Raw genomic sequence first — 17,010 nt, 5'->3', positions numbered from 1 at the left:
GTTGGTTGACTTATCCTTCGTTTTCATCCTTTTGTTTGGCGATTACTTTTGATCACACAATATTTGATCTCACAAATGTCAGTTATCTGTATAGTAAATAAATATTGGATAGTTATATCATCGAAGACAGAAATTCGTTCTTTCATGTGCAATTGGTATTCTGCAAGCAGGCTGTTAAAACATTACCTTGAGAAGTCTGAGAGAACCACTCATTTCATGCTAACTAGAAGAGTGAAGAGGACTTATGCTGTTACTGTTCTTCAGATAATGGTCTGCTACTTAAGTGCTGTAGAAATATTTTTGCCTTTTTGTATTAGGTGCTTTTAGCAGCAAGGTTTGACCCTAAACTGGGCAGCTGGAGACCTCTGCTTTGGGAAATGGGCATTTATACACCCCACAAGCAATACTCTAGAATATGTTTTTTGATATGAGAGCTCATTTAGAAAATACAGAGAAGTGAAGAGAGAGATTTCTCATTTCTAACGAAAAATTCATACAAATCTTCTCATCAAAATGGTAAATAAAATGTATTTGGAGTTAGTGCTTAATCATCTAAAAGAAAGGCGAAGAAAAGCAGCTTGAATATTTCAAATGTTATTTTATTTGAAAAAGGTAAAGAAAAAATGCAGTTAACAACATATTAGTACCAAATATCATTGACAACCATTTATAGAGATTTTTTTCACTGTATCACTCAAACTCCTTAGCAGAAGACTTCCAGACCTGTCAATGTTGATAAACCTCATGGAATAAAAAAGTAATCTTCAGCTGCTACTTTGTTTTATTGTACTGTCAGCCTCTATGCCCTGTGTCTTCACCATGTGAAGATGCCAGCCTAATGTTGTAGGCTTTCGTACTTACCTGTGCAGCTTCTCACACACACTTTCTTGACTACTCCCTTTGCCTGCCAGGTTAAGAAAATGAAACTATATGTATTTAGTGTATGTACTTCCTACATTAAGAAAGTGACTTGATGAGGAAAGAGCTAAATGTATTACATAACGCCTTGCACATCAGTAGACTGGCTTAATGTCTGTAGAAGAAATTTCACTTCTCCTCTTGGCATTGATTGATAACCTAAATGAAATTGCTGTTTGCAGCTGAGCATACTTCATTCAATATAAACACCTCTTTACTAACTTATACTAGTTTTGAAGGGTGTTTGAAAGATTTAATATATATACACAAAGAAATGAAGGTTTTTGCTCTGAGTTTTCAGTGGCTTTTTGTGTGCTCTATCATGCTTTGTAGTACTTTGCTATTGTTAAAGACTAACATAGTAATGACTGTTAATCTTATCAAACACAATTTGCAGAACTCTCCTTCTGGACATTCAGCAGTAGCCTTCAAATTCATAAACCTTAAAGCAAGACTTAACAGGATCAGACTGAAGCTTACCTTGAAATCATGTGAATTAATTATGGAGCTGTGCTATGTATGTCCTTATTTTCTGTTTTTACTCCATTGTTTTACTGTTTACTGACTTGGAACAGGAAGCAGCAGCAGATACGCATGTATTCTGAATATGTAGTGATCCTCATTTGCAAAATTAGTCATAGACAGCCAGCATATGCAAAGGATAATTTATGCATAAACATTAAGCATCCCTCGAGTTCCTTGAAGGAATTTGTCTTTGCCAAATACGTGGTGAGCTTATGCATTTAAATGAGGTTTCAGATCCATCCACTGAAACTGTTGCAGAGACGTGGTGCTTTCAGATAGATCTAGCGGTATGTGAAGATGGAAGTGACCAACTGGGATGTTAACAGCACAGACACAGAGCTATTCAGCAACAAATGGTCTAGGCACATTGAGTGTGCAGAATGGTGCACGCTTAGCATGAAAATCAATATGCCTATTCCTAACAAAAGCCTTGGTTGGTTCCACTGAGTTCTGCTCTTGCTGAATGAATATGCCCTGCTGCAGGTGTTTTGTCTTTGAAATGTTATTCACTGCACTCCCTTCTGGAGGCTTGGCTGTGAAATGAGAACTGGCCCAGGGGCAGCTCAGGGAGGGCAGCCAGTTTCTCACAATGGCTCTGGAGAGAAGATCCCAGGTTACATTGTCACTATGCACGTGCCTCTTCTTCCAGCCCCTGCCAAACCCCTGACCTGCAAGTGGTTTCCTGAGGTGACCTTGTTGCCACTGTGTAGTACCTTCCTGTAGATCACTGTGTGCAGTCCCCTGCTTCAAAGCCCTGACCTGTTCATGGTTCCCTCATGGACATGTCCCCTCACCAGGGACTGGCCTGGAGATCGGGGACCCTCAGCTGCCTCCCTGGGTTGCTGTGCTCACTCAGCCATGAGCCCTCAGTTAGAGCCCAGTCTTCTTGACATCCTGCATGCCTGGCTTCCTTCTGGCCAGAGCAGCGAAGACAGGACACACCTGTCATTCTCCTTATGTGAAAATAACTTTGAAATTTGTGTTCCTTGGCTCGTGAAGTAAAGAGGAGCAAGGGGACAATGCTCTCATTCAGCTTATGTGTTTAAGTTTTTAGGTGTCGCAGCCTTGAAGTTTCCCCTAAAGGATCATGAAGAAATAAAGTCTTTCTTTGTCATACTCAGGATTTTTTTTTTTTACTAGACAGAAAAAAAAACCATGAGTGAATTTTGTTAGCAACACAGAGCCATTTAGGAGGCTGTTAATGTATAGATTCATATTCATAATTCTGTCATCAGAAAAGATGTCATCTTTGGCTTAAAATCTGTGTTAACCGCAAGTGACAGGAAAAGCAGAAATTAGAAATCTGAAAAATGTTTCTGTGTTACAGAGGTTGTGATACATAGGAATAATCCTTTCTTGCTTTTTTCAAGGCTGAAAACAGCTTGAAAGTATTAAAAAAATAAAAATAAAAAAAGAAACAAACAACAACAAAAAAACCTATATGAAGAGATGGACTGCTGCCAGATAGGAAGAGTAAAAATAAGAAGTCAATATGAAATAATAGACTTCTAGGACAATTTTGTATTTGTAAATAAATAGAAGGATATACTTTACTTTGCAGGAAATTAAGTCAAATAAAAATGTTTTTAGTGGGTAAAAGGTTTGTTTTAAATAATTACTGCTACTGCTGTCCATCAAAAGAGCACAGTCTAGAGGATTTTGAAGAGTGTAACTGGAAATTGTCAATGGAAAGATTCAGTGAATTCAGTGTGATAGTGTTCTGCAAGAACCAATTTTCATTCTTTTTGCTATTACGCATTTTTTATTAGTGAGCTAAGAAATACATACAAAAATCATCACGGACAATAATTGTTGCAGAAAAGCCAAATATTGGGTTGTTAGTCAAAACAGTGAGATGGAATACTTCAAACCTTTATTCATCAAGTCAGAATGCTCCTTTGTAATAGCTGTCTTGAAAGTCATCATTCTTAAAGCAATGAGTAAGTCTTAGCTAGAAAACTGGAAGGTTGCAATTTAAAAAAATATTTTGTAGCCTCAGCAGACAGGAAGCTCCAGCAGTGTTACAGCAGAGAGTTGTTTAGTGTAAGTCATAGATGTCTTGAGGGGAATAGGGCAGCAGCAGGGTGTGTACACTGATGTACTGGAACACTGCATAAAAAGTTGTGTTAAATGAACTTTGAAAAAACGTCTGAAGGTTGTAGAGGATTTAGAGAAGAAACTGTAGTGGCAGGAGATTTAAGAGGCTAAGTCTGTTTACTTGTTAAAAAGAAAATGAAGTTATCTGATTACTTAGCTTCTTCACAGGAAAAAATGTAATCTTCATCTGAGAAAGCTGCAGTGGGAACGAGATTAAGAAATAAATACAGAATATGTTTTAAACAATTTTTACCAGTTCAACTAATCAAGCAGTAGAACAGATGGCTAAGGAATTGATGGATTCCACAACTCTTGATATCTCTGTAATTGAGATTAAATACCTTCCTTTAGTGCATATGAGTAAAACACAATGTATTGGTCTCAGTGCAAAGGTTATAAGGCTGGTGGAAGTTAGAGACTGAATTTAAGGGAATAATATCTCCTATTTGGTGAAACTTCATCTCCTTTTCCAGTTAGGAGTCCAAGTCAGCTTTAATAAAGAAATATGTTGTAGGTGTTTATCCTAGTAGGTATATTTGAGAGACTTCATGGGAGCTAGGAAGACAGAACCATAACTTGCCAAGTAGGCATCCTGTTGATCCCTGGCTTCATCAGACAAGTGGCAGATTCATCATTGTGTGATTAAAAAAAAAATCAGTGACTCCCTTTATTGCAGATTATTTCTTGATACATTTCAAGGGCAACCAAAAATTTGCATTTATCCTTGTTTACTTGTAAACTTTGTTGTGAAGCTGGATGGCTAATTTCTTCTAGAGCTCTCACTGCTGACCTGGCTTGTCACTTATGCCACATCATTTTGATAACGTGATCTAGGCTACAGAAAATAAAGTTGTATTTAATGCCTCCAAAACTATAAGAGATAAAAATATCTCCATGTTGGAATATATAGGACAAAAATGTCCCTATACCATTTAATTGATCTGCATGTATGTCATCTGTATACAGTGTAAACACATATGTAATATATATGTAGTTTATATATTCAGAGAGAGTGAGAGAAAGAGAGCCCTATCAGAATAGTTCAGTTTCTCCACGATTATGTTCTGTTGTCTATGTTATTGTGGATATTGGAGTAGATGGAGAACTGTTTTCTTTTTAGTCTTTAAGTCTATAAGTTCTTTAAGTTACTTTCACTTAAGTGAAAAGAGGAGTCGAAAACCATGAAGTCTTGTACAAATGAGTGAATCGAAGTTAGTAGTTTACATAATGATACAGTAGTGTAAAGTACTATTGTCTTGGGCCAAAAAGAGTTTGATTTGTGAAATAAGCACTTAAGAAAACTTGGTGTTCCAAGCATTTGAGGATATTTTTTCGTGCTTATGGTACAAGACCAGCGTGACCTCCATTTTGCAAAGTATTGCAAAATAATTGCTACCTTGCAAAAACTGATGTAGAGCTGTGATCTTTAACAGATGCACTCATTTATTCAAGAAAGAGTTTATCAAGCTTTAGGTAAGTGATGTGTAGGTGGGAATGATGGGCAAAATCATCTGTGTAAGTAAGGGACAATTCTAAAAAGGAAGACTACTTGCATATGTGAATTTGGGAGCAACAGTTTGTTAGATGTCACTGAAAACTCACATTTAAACAATCTAGGGATGATGGCTAGTTGCTTGCCATGTAGAGGGATCCAGATGAACATGTTCAGAAAAGAACATAGCATTTAACACTTTCAGTATTTACAGGTATTAAAATGTTGAATTCAGTATGGATTGTGTTATCGGTCTTATGGTCCTAGAACTCAAAGCTCTCAAATAGAAGAGATTTGAATGGTAAGCCATAGAGAACACTGATATTCAAAGAGCCTCACATACATGAAACACGCTCTAAAGTTATGTTGGTAATAATTCAGTGAAAGACATTCTTGAGAAGGTTTTCACTACTGTGATAGAACAGCAGTTTCTCTCTCAGCACAAGTGTACACTGCTGTTATTTTTGTCTGAAGGCTTTTAAGTGCTTCATCTGGACCTGCATTAAAAATTACATTTTTTCTCAAAGTAGTCATCTACTTTGTCAGTTAGTGTTGATTTTATTTTTGAGAGAGTAGCACAGAATGTATTATCAAATAAAAAGCCATCATAAGCAGCTTCTTGATTGACTGTGTTCTTTACACTGTTCCACTCTGCAGAAGTTTGTGTGCAACATCCAGTGATACAACTTGTAGAGTAATTGTTTTTGATCCTTCTTCTGTACTCTTTATAGCCATCAGAGATCACAAGATTAGAAGAGGTTTCTGAACGATCTTTTAGCAGAAATAAGAGATGACAGTGAATCTTGAACCATTTTGTATTTGGCTAGCTCACTAGCCCAGCTACTGTCTTCTGAAGTAGTTGAGATTCAGCTTCTTTCATAGTTGTCTTTCAGTGAAAGAAACCAAAACTAATAATCTACATGCAACATAATTTGTGACTTGATAACGCATTGTCAGACAAGTTAGTTGGACTTGTGCTCACTGTGTGTGTTCGACAACAACTTTTATTTTGTACCATTGAAAAAGTGGAAGGAAAATTTTCTTTTGGAGGAGAGTTCTGATGTGATGAACAGTTTCACCAGCAGATTTGTGCAGAATGAGATAGTGGTCTGGAATGAAGAGAAGAAGATGGGAAATGTCCCAACTTTCCTCCTGTCTCCTACAAAATGACAACATTCTGTTTTCCTTTTCCTCTTAAGACTTGTTGGCTTTTAGTTGGCTTTATTCTGCTTCCTGCAAAGTCTTTTTCTATTGCTTTCTTAAAAAATTCTGTTTCTGTTCTCTTTGACTTTTTCTCTTGCCTCTCTGAGATTTCCATCAGTAGCAACCTGGACACTAAGTGTCTGCCTTGCCATCTTTCTGAAATCATAAGAATCATAGGAAAATAGTGATCTAACTTGAATTTACTAGCTCGATCACAACAGTAGCCCAGTGAAGTAAAACTGGAATTAAGATGACTTTGCTCTTTGTTGTCTGTTTAATAATGAAACTGCAAATCTTCTCTATAAGTCACCAAATGTATGGTACCTTTCTGTTTGATAAACATCAACTTGAAAGAGTAAACCTTTGTTATGGTAAAAAATACTAACTAGTTTTGGAGACATTCTTTATAAGTTAGCAAAATCTCTTCACTAAAGACTAGTGGACTATATTAAAAATGAAAATCCATTTACTTCATGGTTATGTACCTCATACACTGCCTAACTGTACTGAAGTTAATCATTCATTTCAAGAACTAAGGCTACATTAATATTTTAATGAAAAGTCAACTGTAGGTGCTCTTCCCAGTTATAGTATGTCAAATCTGAGACAGTGGTGATAGGAAACAGTATATAGTATATATAGTATGTCTTTTACTTCTTGCTTCCTGTGGTCAGACTAGAGACGTGTGTTTGCTTTGACAATTTACCTCATGACTTGTCTTACTATTTCATAGAATCATAAAATGGCCTGAGTTAAAACGATCATCCAGTTTCAACCCCCCTGCTGTAGGCAGGGTTGCCAACCACCAGACGAGGCTGCCCACATCCAGCCTGCCCTTGAATGCCTCCAGGGATGGGGCATCCACAAACAATTTGGGCAACCTGTTCCAGTGTGTCACCACCCTCTATGTGAAAATTTGTGTGATGTGACTTAGTATATGAAGATTCTTCCATGCGTATGTGAATCAAGATTACTTCTAGAACTCAGCAAAGTTAAAATTATTAACAACATAAAAAGAAAAGGGCGAGGGGGGGAAGAATTGATTCAATACCACTTAGCAACGAAGCAAGATTCTGTCTTGATTCATTGGAATAGAAGGTTATTTTGCCAAGCAATTGCAGGGTTGGGTCCATAGGTCTTCTGTATGCTAATGTTGAGCTCACAGCTATTTAAATGCTATGGGGAATGGAGGGTCTTCATTATGTGTTACAGAGATAGACAGCCAAGTGAGCTGTAAATTTAAGAGAGGCTCTAGCACTGTTAATACTATGATCTATTCAAGGCTATTAGACCTGAACAAGGATAATTATCCTAGACGGAATGTTGAATTAATGATTACACTGCTTCTGGTTCCATTGGATAGGACTGCAAACACTGCAGAATTATATGTTGTGAACCACAGAGAATGCATCACTATGAATAATACCTGCAGAACTAGCACAGTTTGAGGTTGTCCTCTTTTCTGGCACAGCTATTTTTCTCTTTAATTCCATCATGGGCTTTTACAGGGGCCATCTCACTCCACATTTGTTCGGTTTTCTGTTTTTTGTACTTAATGAGGCTCAGCTTCTCCCCACTGCCCTACCAGAAAATAGAGAATTCCCATGGGAAGTTCAGTTTTGAGGTGGAGTATGATCAAAGCTGAAATTGTTTTTTTGCAGAGTTCTAGCTATTCTCTGGTTTAGTTCAGTTTGCAACTGAAGTAGAAAATCAATGAAAAGCTGTCATGGGTAAAGCAGGCAAAATTAAAACGTACTTAGGTAACAGAGCTTCTGAAGGAGAAGACTGTTAAGTGTAATACTAAGAAAAGATTGGGAAAAAAATGTGTTTTTTTTGTTTTGTTTTGTTTTCCCATATAGCTTATTTCCTTTTTGCTTTAGAATATTTTCAAATTCTTTAGAATGTTTTCTCAAAATTTCAGTTTGGAAAATGCCAAAATAAGGGGAGAATATGTATCAAAGTAGATAATTCTGTATTTATATAGAAAAGTCAAACATTTTCTATATCTTCTGAATCTGAGTTTACTTTCTTAGCCTAAAACTTGTTGAAAGTATGAATAGACATTAAAAGTACACCTAAGAAAAATAGATAGTACTTGTAAATATGTGTATATTATGTCACGGTCTTCAACAAACTAATTGATTCTGGAGGCTGTATCAGGCAAATGCAAGCTTCATGGAACTGTTATAGCGTCTTCGTAATAAACAATGCCTTGCACAGTATTTCTTCCATGCTGATTTTGTTCTCTTTGAAGAAATTGTGGATGTTTCATTTTAAATTTTAGGAGCGTCTTCTTCTTTCTTTACTGCCTGCTCACATTGCCATGGAAATGAAAGCCGAGATCATTCAGAGGTTACAAGGTCCCAAGGCAGGTCAGCTGGAAAATACAAACAACTTCCACAACTTGTATGTCAAACGACACACCAATGTAAGGTATTGTACTGGAATCAGATTTATTACAACGTTAAAAAGAAGGGAAAATAATGAGTAACTAAGAAAATCATTGTTTTAATGTATTTTTCAACAACTTCATGTTCTGTATCTAGCATATTTTAATTTATTAAATGCTGACAACTCCGTGTTCCAGAACAGCAAAAGTGATAATGCAGAGAAGGTTTGTTTAGAAGGTGGGTGTTTAGTAAAAGCATAAACAGGCTTTCTTAAGAACATCTTAATTATTCAGTTTAAAGTACCAAATCCCGCCATTGCTTATTCTAGTTGAATTGTGGTTTGTAATTTATATTACTCCAAATTAATAATTTTCCTAACTAGAGCAATTTCTCAGGTTATAAATGGTGTAAATAGAAACTGCTGTATCACATGCATACTTTACATAATATCTAAAGATAAAATATTCTGCTGACAAATCTAATTACTTATTGATTATAAGTTTCTAGAAGTTAAAAAAAAAAAAAAAGATGGTTTCTTTGCTGAAGACACAGAAAAAGCAACACACTGAAATAGCTGAAAAAATTAACTATTTATTTCAAGTATTCCCTAGTATTTAGAAATGATTTTACTTGTGGGGTTGGTTTTTTTTTTGACTGAGAAGGTCATTGAATGACAGTCACAGAAATTACATTTTTTAAGCAAATATTGCAGGATGTTGAAGGAAGTTCCTTTTCAGTTGTATGCAAAACTATTGTTTTATTTCTATGAATTGATCAGTTTTTCTTGGTGAGAAGAAACATTACGTATGATTTGAATACCTTAACAGCTGAGCTTTAATTTAATAGTCTGAGTATTAACTGAATTAAGATTTCCATTATGTAAATTACTGATAGTAAATCTTGAGCAAAAAAGTGCTTAAATGATAAAAAGTTATTAATTCTGATAACCAATCCGTTTATTGAAATTATTTCTATTATTACATTGTGAGCTAGTGAGTCAGAAAAAGATTTCTATTTTTGAATACAGCATAACATATACATATAGAATACCTATAAATGCCCATTAATATAGACATATGTAAGAAGATAATACCTATTAAAATAAATATAGGTATGTATCTTCTACAGGTGTAATGTTTATAAAGGTAAATGCAGATATGCCTGTAAATACAGGCATATTTATTGCTCTGCGTGTAGCACTGACCGTTTTGATTACAGGCATGACAGTGCCAAGTCCCGAATGCTTACTTTCAGCTTTTGCTTTTCATTGATAAGTTCACATTTTGCGAAACTATGCTGAAGCTTCTGTTTGTTTCCATTGTAGCATCTTGTATGCTGATATCGTGGGATTCACTCGCCTGGCCAGTGACTGCTCACCGGGAGAACTGGTGCACATGCTGAATGAGCTGTTTGGCAAGTTTGATCAAATTGCAAAGGTAAGTTTATACTGGACTGCTACTGTTAATTTAAATATTGAGTTTAATTCTTAATTCAATTCTTAATTTAAATCCAAGTCATCTTTAAATATTTGTTCATCTTGAGTGCTCTTCTTTCTCTGAGAAGCATTTCTTAGGCTTTTACAGGAAGATTAGTCTTGAATCACATGAATTAAAAATCTGGCCCTGGTCTTAGAGCAGTGTGTTTCTTCCTGTGAGACAGTCTGTGAAAGCTAAGAAAGCTCACTCTGATAGGGCCAGTATAAACAGATCCTGGAGCCCTAGAAAGCTTAATTGGATGATGAACAGCACTTTAAATAGCGTTTTGACCATTACGAAGATTAAAGAACTCAAGATAGAAAAATGTTTGCATCAGTTTTCTCTGGGAAAGCATTTAAGAGACTGGACGACAAGAAAGATAATATTGATCAAAGTAATTTTGATTACTGACAGTAGCCTCTTGATTACTCAAGAAAAGATTTGAATATAAACATTACATCAAACTTGATTCTGTGTTTGACTGTTGTGCTAAAACAGACAACATTTTTTAATTAATTTGAAAACTTTGATTATTAAAACAAACAAAAAAACATTGTATTGCCTTAAAGAGAGTATAAGAGATAAAAATAAGATTATGATTGCTAGTTTCAGCAGGTATTTCATGATTTGATTTTTTATTTCAAATAATGTAGTTTATATGAAGTATGTGTGTGTATATGTATAGAGTATATGATGCTTCACCTCAGTTCCTCAATCTAATGTGTAATGTGTATTTTGCTATGGATTTTCTTTCTGGTTTAATCTGTTAAAGACCATAAAAGACAGAGGAATCGCTGCTACAGAACTCTCTGACAGTGCTTTTTTTTTTTTTTTTTTTTTTTTTTTTTTGCAAGCCAAATCCTTTTCTATTAAAACAAGCTTAAGCAGAATAGTTTTGATAGTATCATTTAAGTCAGTCTTTTTAGCAGTAACACTCCATTTATGTAAATCAAGTTGAGAGTGATCATCTGATTTTTCTTTTCCTCCAGGAAAACGAATGTATGAGAATTAAAATCCTAGGTGACTGCTATTACTGTGTTTCTGGACTACCTATTTCTCTTCAAAATCATGCCAAGAATTGTGTGAAAATGGGACTGGACATGTGTGAAGCCATTAAGTAAGTGTTGTGGTTTTATTAGATGAACAATATTCTGTCTCCCTCTACCTGTAGCTGCTGGTTGAAACATTCAGACCTGCCATAGTTTGCATGTTTCAGTACAAGGTCTAACGTGATAATCTTGGTCTTGGCCTCAGCAAAGAAAAATGTTGGGTTATGCCAGTCTATTCTGTCACTGCCCTACAAAGATGATTAAGAAATTGGAGCATCTCTCATAAGAAGAAACTGAGAGAACTAAGACTGTTCCTTAGAAGTGAAGGCTCGGGGGGAAGTTATCAAAACATGTAAGGGCTTGAAAGGAAGATATTTAAAGGAAATGGATCAGGCTTTTTCAGTGGCACCCAGTGTCAAAATAGAGGCAGTGGGTGTAAACTGTAACACAAGAGGTTCCTTCTGAACCTCTGGAAATACTTATTTAATTTGCAGGTGGCTGAGCACTGCCACAGGTTGCCCAGAGAGACTCCTTTATGGGAAAAATAATTGAAATCCAGTTGGTACAGCCCCGAGCAACCTGTTCTAATTGGACTTGTTTTGAGAAGGATTTGGACTAGACAGTCTCCAGAGGTTCTTTTTGATCTCAACTAGTCTGTGATTCTGTCATGATAAGGTGGTAAATATAAACATCACTTATTTGGGAAGCCCTGCTTTTCACAGTCATGATGCTGCCACCCACCTGTTAGTCAAATGGCTCTCTTCAAGACCTGAGCTCCTGATTTGTAAGCTTGGAATTGTGCTGATCAGGAGTGGTTGCCACTCTACAGAAAAAATGTTGTTAAGATGCCTCAAGCACTTAGCCTGCAGAGTGATATTGAACATGTATACTGAAAACATCTTTAACAAGTTTGTAGACCTTGGGCTGAGAAGTATACCTTCCATTTTGTTGTATAAGCAATAAGATGTGCATGTCTTAGTAGACTTGAGGTTTAGGTTTAGTTTCAACTTCTCTGTAATTAACTTTTTTAGAAGACTTTATATATATATGTTATATATATATATATATAACACACACACACACACACACACACACACACACACACACACACACATATATGTATGTTTTTTCAGTTAATGCTTTGAGACACCATTTAGAATTCTGTCCTTTTCAACAGTACTTTAGATTTGTGGGTGCCTATAGTTGTTCCTTCTTTCCCATAATTGTTGCACTTGTTCTGTCTTGAAACAAAGTATGTGAAAATCATAACGTGATTTCTTTTGAAATAGCAGTTGCAACTTATTTCAAGTAACTCAAATAATTACAGGAGGCTTGATGCGATCGTGAAATAGGAAAAATATTTATAGCTGTTGGGTCACCACTGTAGCTCATCTGAGGATACAGCTTCAGACATGTTTAAGGAATACTCTAGTTTACTACTGAGGCATAGATTGAGAGCAGAGTATAGGCAGTTCTGAAGATAATGGGACTTCAGAGATGTCGTGCAAGAGGACAGCTTTACTCCCCCAAACCTCTCCTGGCTGGTACCTCAACTCAGTGCAGCATAGAAATAATTCTCATGTAAGCTACCTGCCTTTGATGAATTCTGCCACTGAAATTGGACATATTTCAGAATGAAGGTACTTAAACCTTGGATGACTGCACATCATCCTGAAGGGTCCTACATCTGCCAATCCAAAAACTTCAGATCCGTGTATTGCAGGTTATTTGCTAAGCAAGTATCTTAGATTCTGCTATCTATTTAGAAAACCTTTTGAGAGAAAAAGACAATAAAAAACCTTCCACTTCTGTTTTAAAACCAGATTGAGATAGTTCATTGTGTATAATTCATACCTGAAGTTTTTATGTTAGGAATTAAAATACTGTAAGTGCTTGCTTATAGCGAATTTATTAATGGCAAGAATATTTTTTCAACTGGAAAGTGGTTTCCTTTGATTAAAATTATAGTATATCTTGGTGACTTTCACTTTGAAAAAATATATCTCATGTGGAGGACTGTGTATTTGGTGGTCACCTGTTAGATTTGTTTTTTGTAATAATTTGATTTTGGTTTTAAAACTTGTGATGTATATGTGTGGTTTACACCTTACCTTGAAGTGGAAAGATACATTCAACATTACCTCAGTGATTAATTGAACAGGTCTACAAAAATGATTCTTCTGATGCTTATGTACTGCATGTGTTTGTGCTTATAGCCTAGAAGATTTTTTTTTTTCAGTTGCCTAGTCTTGTGATTCAATCCACTAGAATTACTGTATGAGTTTGTTGGTTAATTGAAATTTTTTTTTTCTCTTTCAATTTTTCACTGAAATGGTGTGGTATTTCTTTAAACAAGGACGTATCTGTCCTTGCTTTAGGGATCCTTTGTGAAAATAGCTTCAGTAAAGGAAAGAAATTAGGTTGCTGCATTTTCTAAAATTATTTTTCTTCGTCCAGTGTACCTTAGACTGTGTCCGAAGATATGTATTTTTATGGCACTTTCATACTTCCACTTGGCTAGCATTAAAACTGCAGATTGGATTGTTCCCTCTGTTGCTTTCACTGGATATTTTCTCTTTTTTTATTTAGGTACAAAGAGCACCATTATTATAATTAAATCCTTCTCTAGCATATTTGGAATTAACGCTGACATCCCTAGAGTTAAAATTCTGACACTGTAGTAGTCATTGGTTTGGCATTTTTACCTTGTCTTACTTTCTTTTTTTCCCAAACTTTCATTGAAAATGAGAGCTTTTTAGTTTGCATCTCAGAAGATCCAGGTGCTGTGTGATAGATGTGTGTTAAAGCATTCACTTGGAATTTCTTTTCCTTTTCTACTTTTGAAAAAAAAAAAAAAAAAAAATGCGGAAGGTTGCAGGCAACTAGAAAAACAATACAAAGCCATGACTGCCCTTCCCAACGAACCGAAGTGTAATTTTGCATGTCACAAAGCAATACTTTACTTGAACTCAGAGAGCAATCTTTCAGTTCATCACACTTCATAATTTTACTTTTTTTAAAAAGCGATGTTCTTCTCAAGCTGCTCACAGACATGGACACTGCTAGTGCTAGTTGATCAGGTCTTCCTTGTAAGTTCGGGTTTATAGTCTCAAAAATTGTATTTCAGTTGTGTAGCACATTCTGATCTAACTTAATTGCTGTAGTCCGAATTGACAGTGGTTGTGGACTTGGTGCCTGGATTATCACAGGCTAATTGCATCAGTGTTAAGATATGCAGAGTCAGTACACTATGTTTTGAGATGCTTTCAGAATACTATGTCAAGTACAGCAGCCACTTCTGTGGCCTCTAGAACAAGAAGTTGTAATAATAGTAGCACTCTTGTTGTTGGAAGTGTTAATATGATATATTTTGGACAAAATACGTTGAACATATGTGCTGTCTTTCTTTTGCTGTACTCCATCCGCTTCTCTGTCTGGTGACTATAATTTACATTATTCTTTGTTGCAAATTCTCAAAGGCCATCTTTGATTTAATAGTGTGAAATGAGTTCCATTTTAGGGGGCTGAAAGTGAAAGAAAGTATTGGATGAGGCTGTTGTACCAATCTGGAAGTTCCCTTTCTTAATTCATGAGAGCTTATTTTACTGCAGACTTTGTGACATCCTCTGCAGGGTATGGCAGGGTAGCCTTTAGGAAAGCTCTCCTGGAGGATAAATGTTCCTCTTCCACAGAGACTAGATTTGTAAAACATGTTTTATCTGGAGTGTTAAGCTTGTGTTTCATCATATTGCTTGTGCAGAGCAAAGTCGTGTTTGTCATTTGTGGACTGCTTGAAAAGGTTATTTACAAGCAGTCCATTTTCAAGTGTGTCAGCTACAGGGGAGCTGAGTAAAATGGAAAAGTGAAGAGATATTAATAAAACTTGCTAGAGATTAAAGAGATTTAAAAAAAAAAAAAAGTTTTTGCTTTTCTTTTCAATAATTTCAAAACACAGTTTAACAGAATACTTCATAAAATCATAGAATCATTAATGTTGGAAAGACTACTAAGATCATCCAGCACAGCCATCAACCCATAACCGCCATGTCCACTAAACCATATCCCTCAGTGCCACATCTCTGTTTCTTGAATGCCTTCAGGGATGGTGACTCCACCACCTCCCTGGGCAACCTGTTCTAATACCTCACCGCTCTTTCTGAGAAGAATTTTTTTTCCTAATGTCCAACATGAATATTTCTGTTATTTTCATTTTCCAGCTAAAGAGCACTTTGAGTTATTAGAAGTGTCATTTGCCTTGACAAAATGAGACTGTTAAGTTCTACGTCTCCTTTCAATAAAGAGGAAGAAGAGGCTAGTTTAATACTGTAATTCTAGAGGCATAGGGCTTATGGGTATCATCATTGAGACTGAAGATGTTGCTAGAACTTTGAATCTGACCCATATGCAAGAAACCATTTGGATTTACTATTTCCTGTTAGTTCCATCAACGCAGAATTCTCCCAAGATAAATGTTACATGTTCTTTATTGGCTACAATTTGGTCAGCATGAGTTGGAGCTTAAATTCATAAATCCAATTCAGTTAGAGTAATATGATCTTCCAGTTTCTTAGAACTGCATCTACAGACATATGAATTAGTTAGATAGCTCACTTAATATGGGTTAGATATGACAGATGAAGATGTTCTAGCTGTTTGGCTTTAGTCACCCACCTGTGACTCAGGTGTACCTCTTCTGAAAAGATTAATACCTATCTTATGTGTAGGGCTCTTCCGTGATTTGGGATGAACAGATACCTCAGCTCTGTCACTGGAAAGTTCAAAGCTTTAGATCTGGTATCCTTGGTGAGGGTGCATAACAACCTATTGGGTAGGGCACTCAACAAGCATGTGGAAGACTGTTGAGCCTATATTCTCTATAGCCTATATGACACTGAGCCCATATCTTTAAAAACTCTATGAGCCACTGCTTGTACAGAAACGTGAGGTACTGCATTTTGTCATCCTTCTTGCTGGAGAACCATTTGCAAGAAGGCACTCAAGTATATTGGGACCTGATAGAGGACAGATATAAGAAAGGCTGTCCCTACCCTAGATATTAGGGTCTTCAGGTGGAAGCTAATGTAACAGTAATTCCAGCTCTCCAAAATCTTCATTGGATTGTTGCTGCATTAAAAACCAAATCAAAGATTGCCTTTAGGAAAACATTTCTTAGGTTCTACTGTAAGACTGAACTTGTCCACTATATAGTTCAGTTCTACCAAATAATTTCAAATGGATATAAGAGAAACAGCTTCTGATTTGGTAATGAATGTTTGGTACAAATATTTGTAAATGCAGATAATAGAAAAGGTAATACATTAAAAAAAAATCCTATCTCAGAAAAGATGGAGCCAATGCTAAAAAGAAATAGGTGGTATCACCATTGTTCCTGTTAATTTTTGTGTCAAATTAAAAGAAGGCAAAGGCTTTGTTATGTATATTAACATAGGTTTTCTTCTCAACTACAGGAAAGTGAGAGACGCAACTGGAGTTGATATTAATATGCGTGTAGGAGTGCACTCTGGAAATGTACTCTGTGGAGTTATTGGGCTACAAAAGTGGCAGTACGATGTGTGGTCACATGATGTCACTCTGGCAAATCACATGGAAGCTGGAGGGGTCCCAGGGTAAGAGGCTTCTCTGTTAGCCTTTGTGCACACAAGTCTTTGTTCTGCGGAGACATATGCAGGTACCGTGTCTTTGGTCATCAAGCCTCATGAAGAATCCTAGAATAATTCTTAATGTTGTCTTTAAATAAATGGATATATAGCATTTCCTATGATTTAAGGAGTATTTTTATGGATGAAAACCATTACATTAATGTCTATTCTGAAAATGAGATTACAGAGATGGCAAATGAA

The 17,010-nt window shown here is 36.0% G+C and overlaps 1 protein-coding gene across 3 annotated transcripts in view; it reads left to right on the top strand.

The window, feature by feature from the left end:
* Positions 1 to 17,010, top strand: part of ADCY2 (adenylate cyclase 2) — a 203,550-nt gene that overhangs the window by 117,407 nt on the left and 69,133 nt on the right. For all 3 annotated transcript variants that reach the window (XR_014882352.1, XM_085220468.1, XM_085220469.1), the window contains 4 exons: positions 8,520 to 8,668; positions 9,950 to 10,061; positions 11,090 to 11,217; positions 16,618 to 16,776. Coding sequence is in view for 2 of the 3 variants with exons in the window: in XM_085220468.1 (XP_085076594.1) it covers positions 8,520 to 8,668; positions 9,950 to 10,061; positions 11,090 to 11,217; positions 16,618 to 16,776 (548 nt within the window). In the remaining variant the exon portion in view is untranslated. The remainder of the gene's footprint in view (positions 1 to 8,519; positions 8,669 to 9,949; positions 10,062 to 11,089; positions 11,218 to 16,617; positions 16,777 to 17,010) is intronic.

This window comes from Meleagris gallopavo, chromosome 3, assembly GCF_905368555.1.
Source record: "Meleagris gallopavo chromosome 3, MGAL_WU_HG_1.1, whole genome shotgun sequence".
Lineage (NCBI taxonomy): Eukaryota > Metazoa > Chordata > Aves > Galliformes > Phasianidae > Meleagris > Meleagris gallopavo.
Note: the sequence above shows the minus strand (reverse complement) of the source record. Positions and strands in the feature narration are given on the sequence as shown.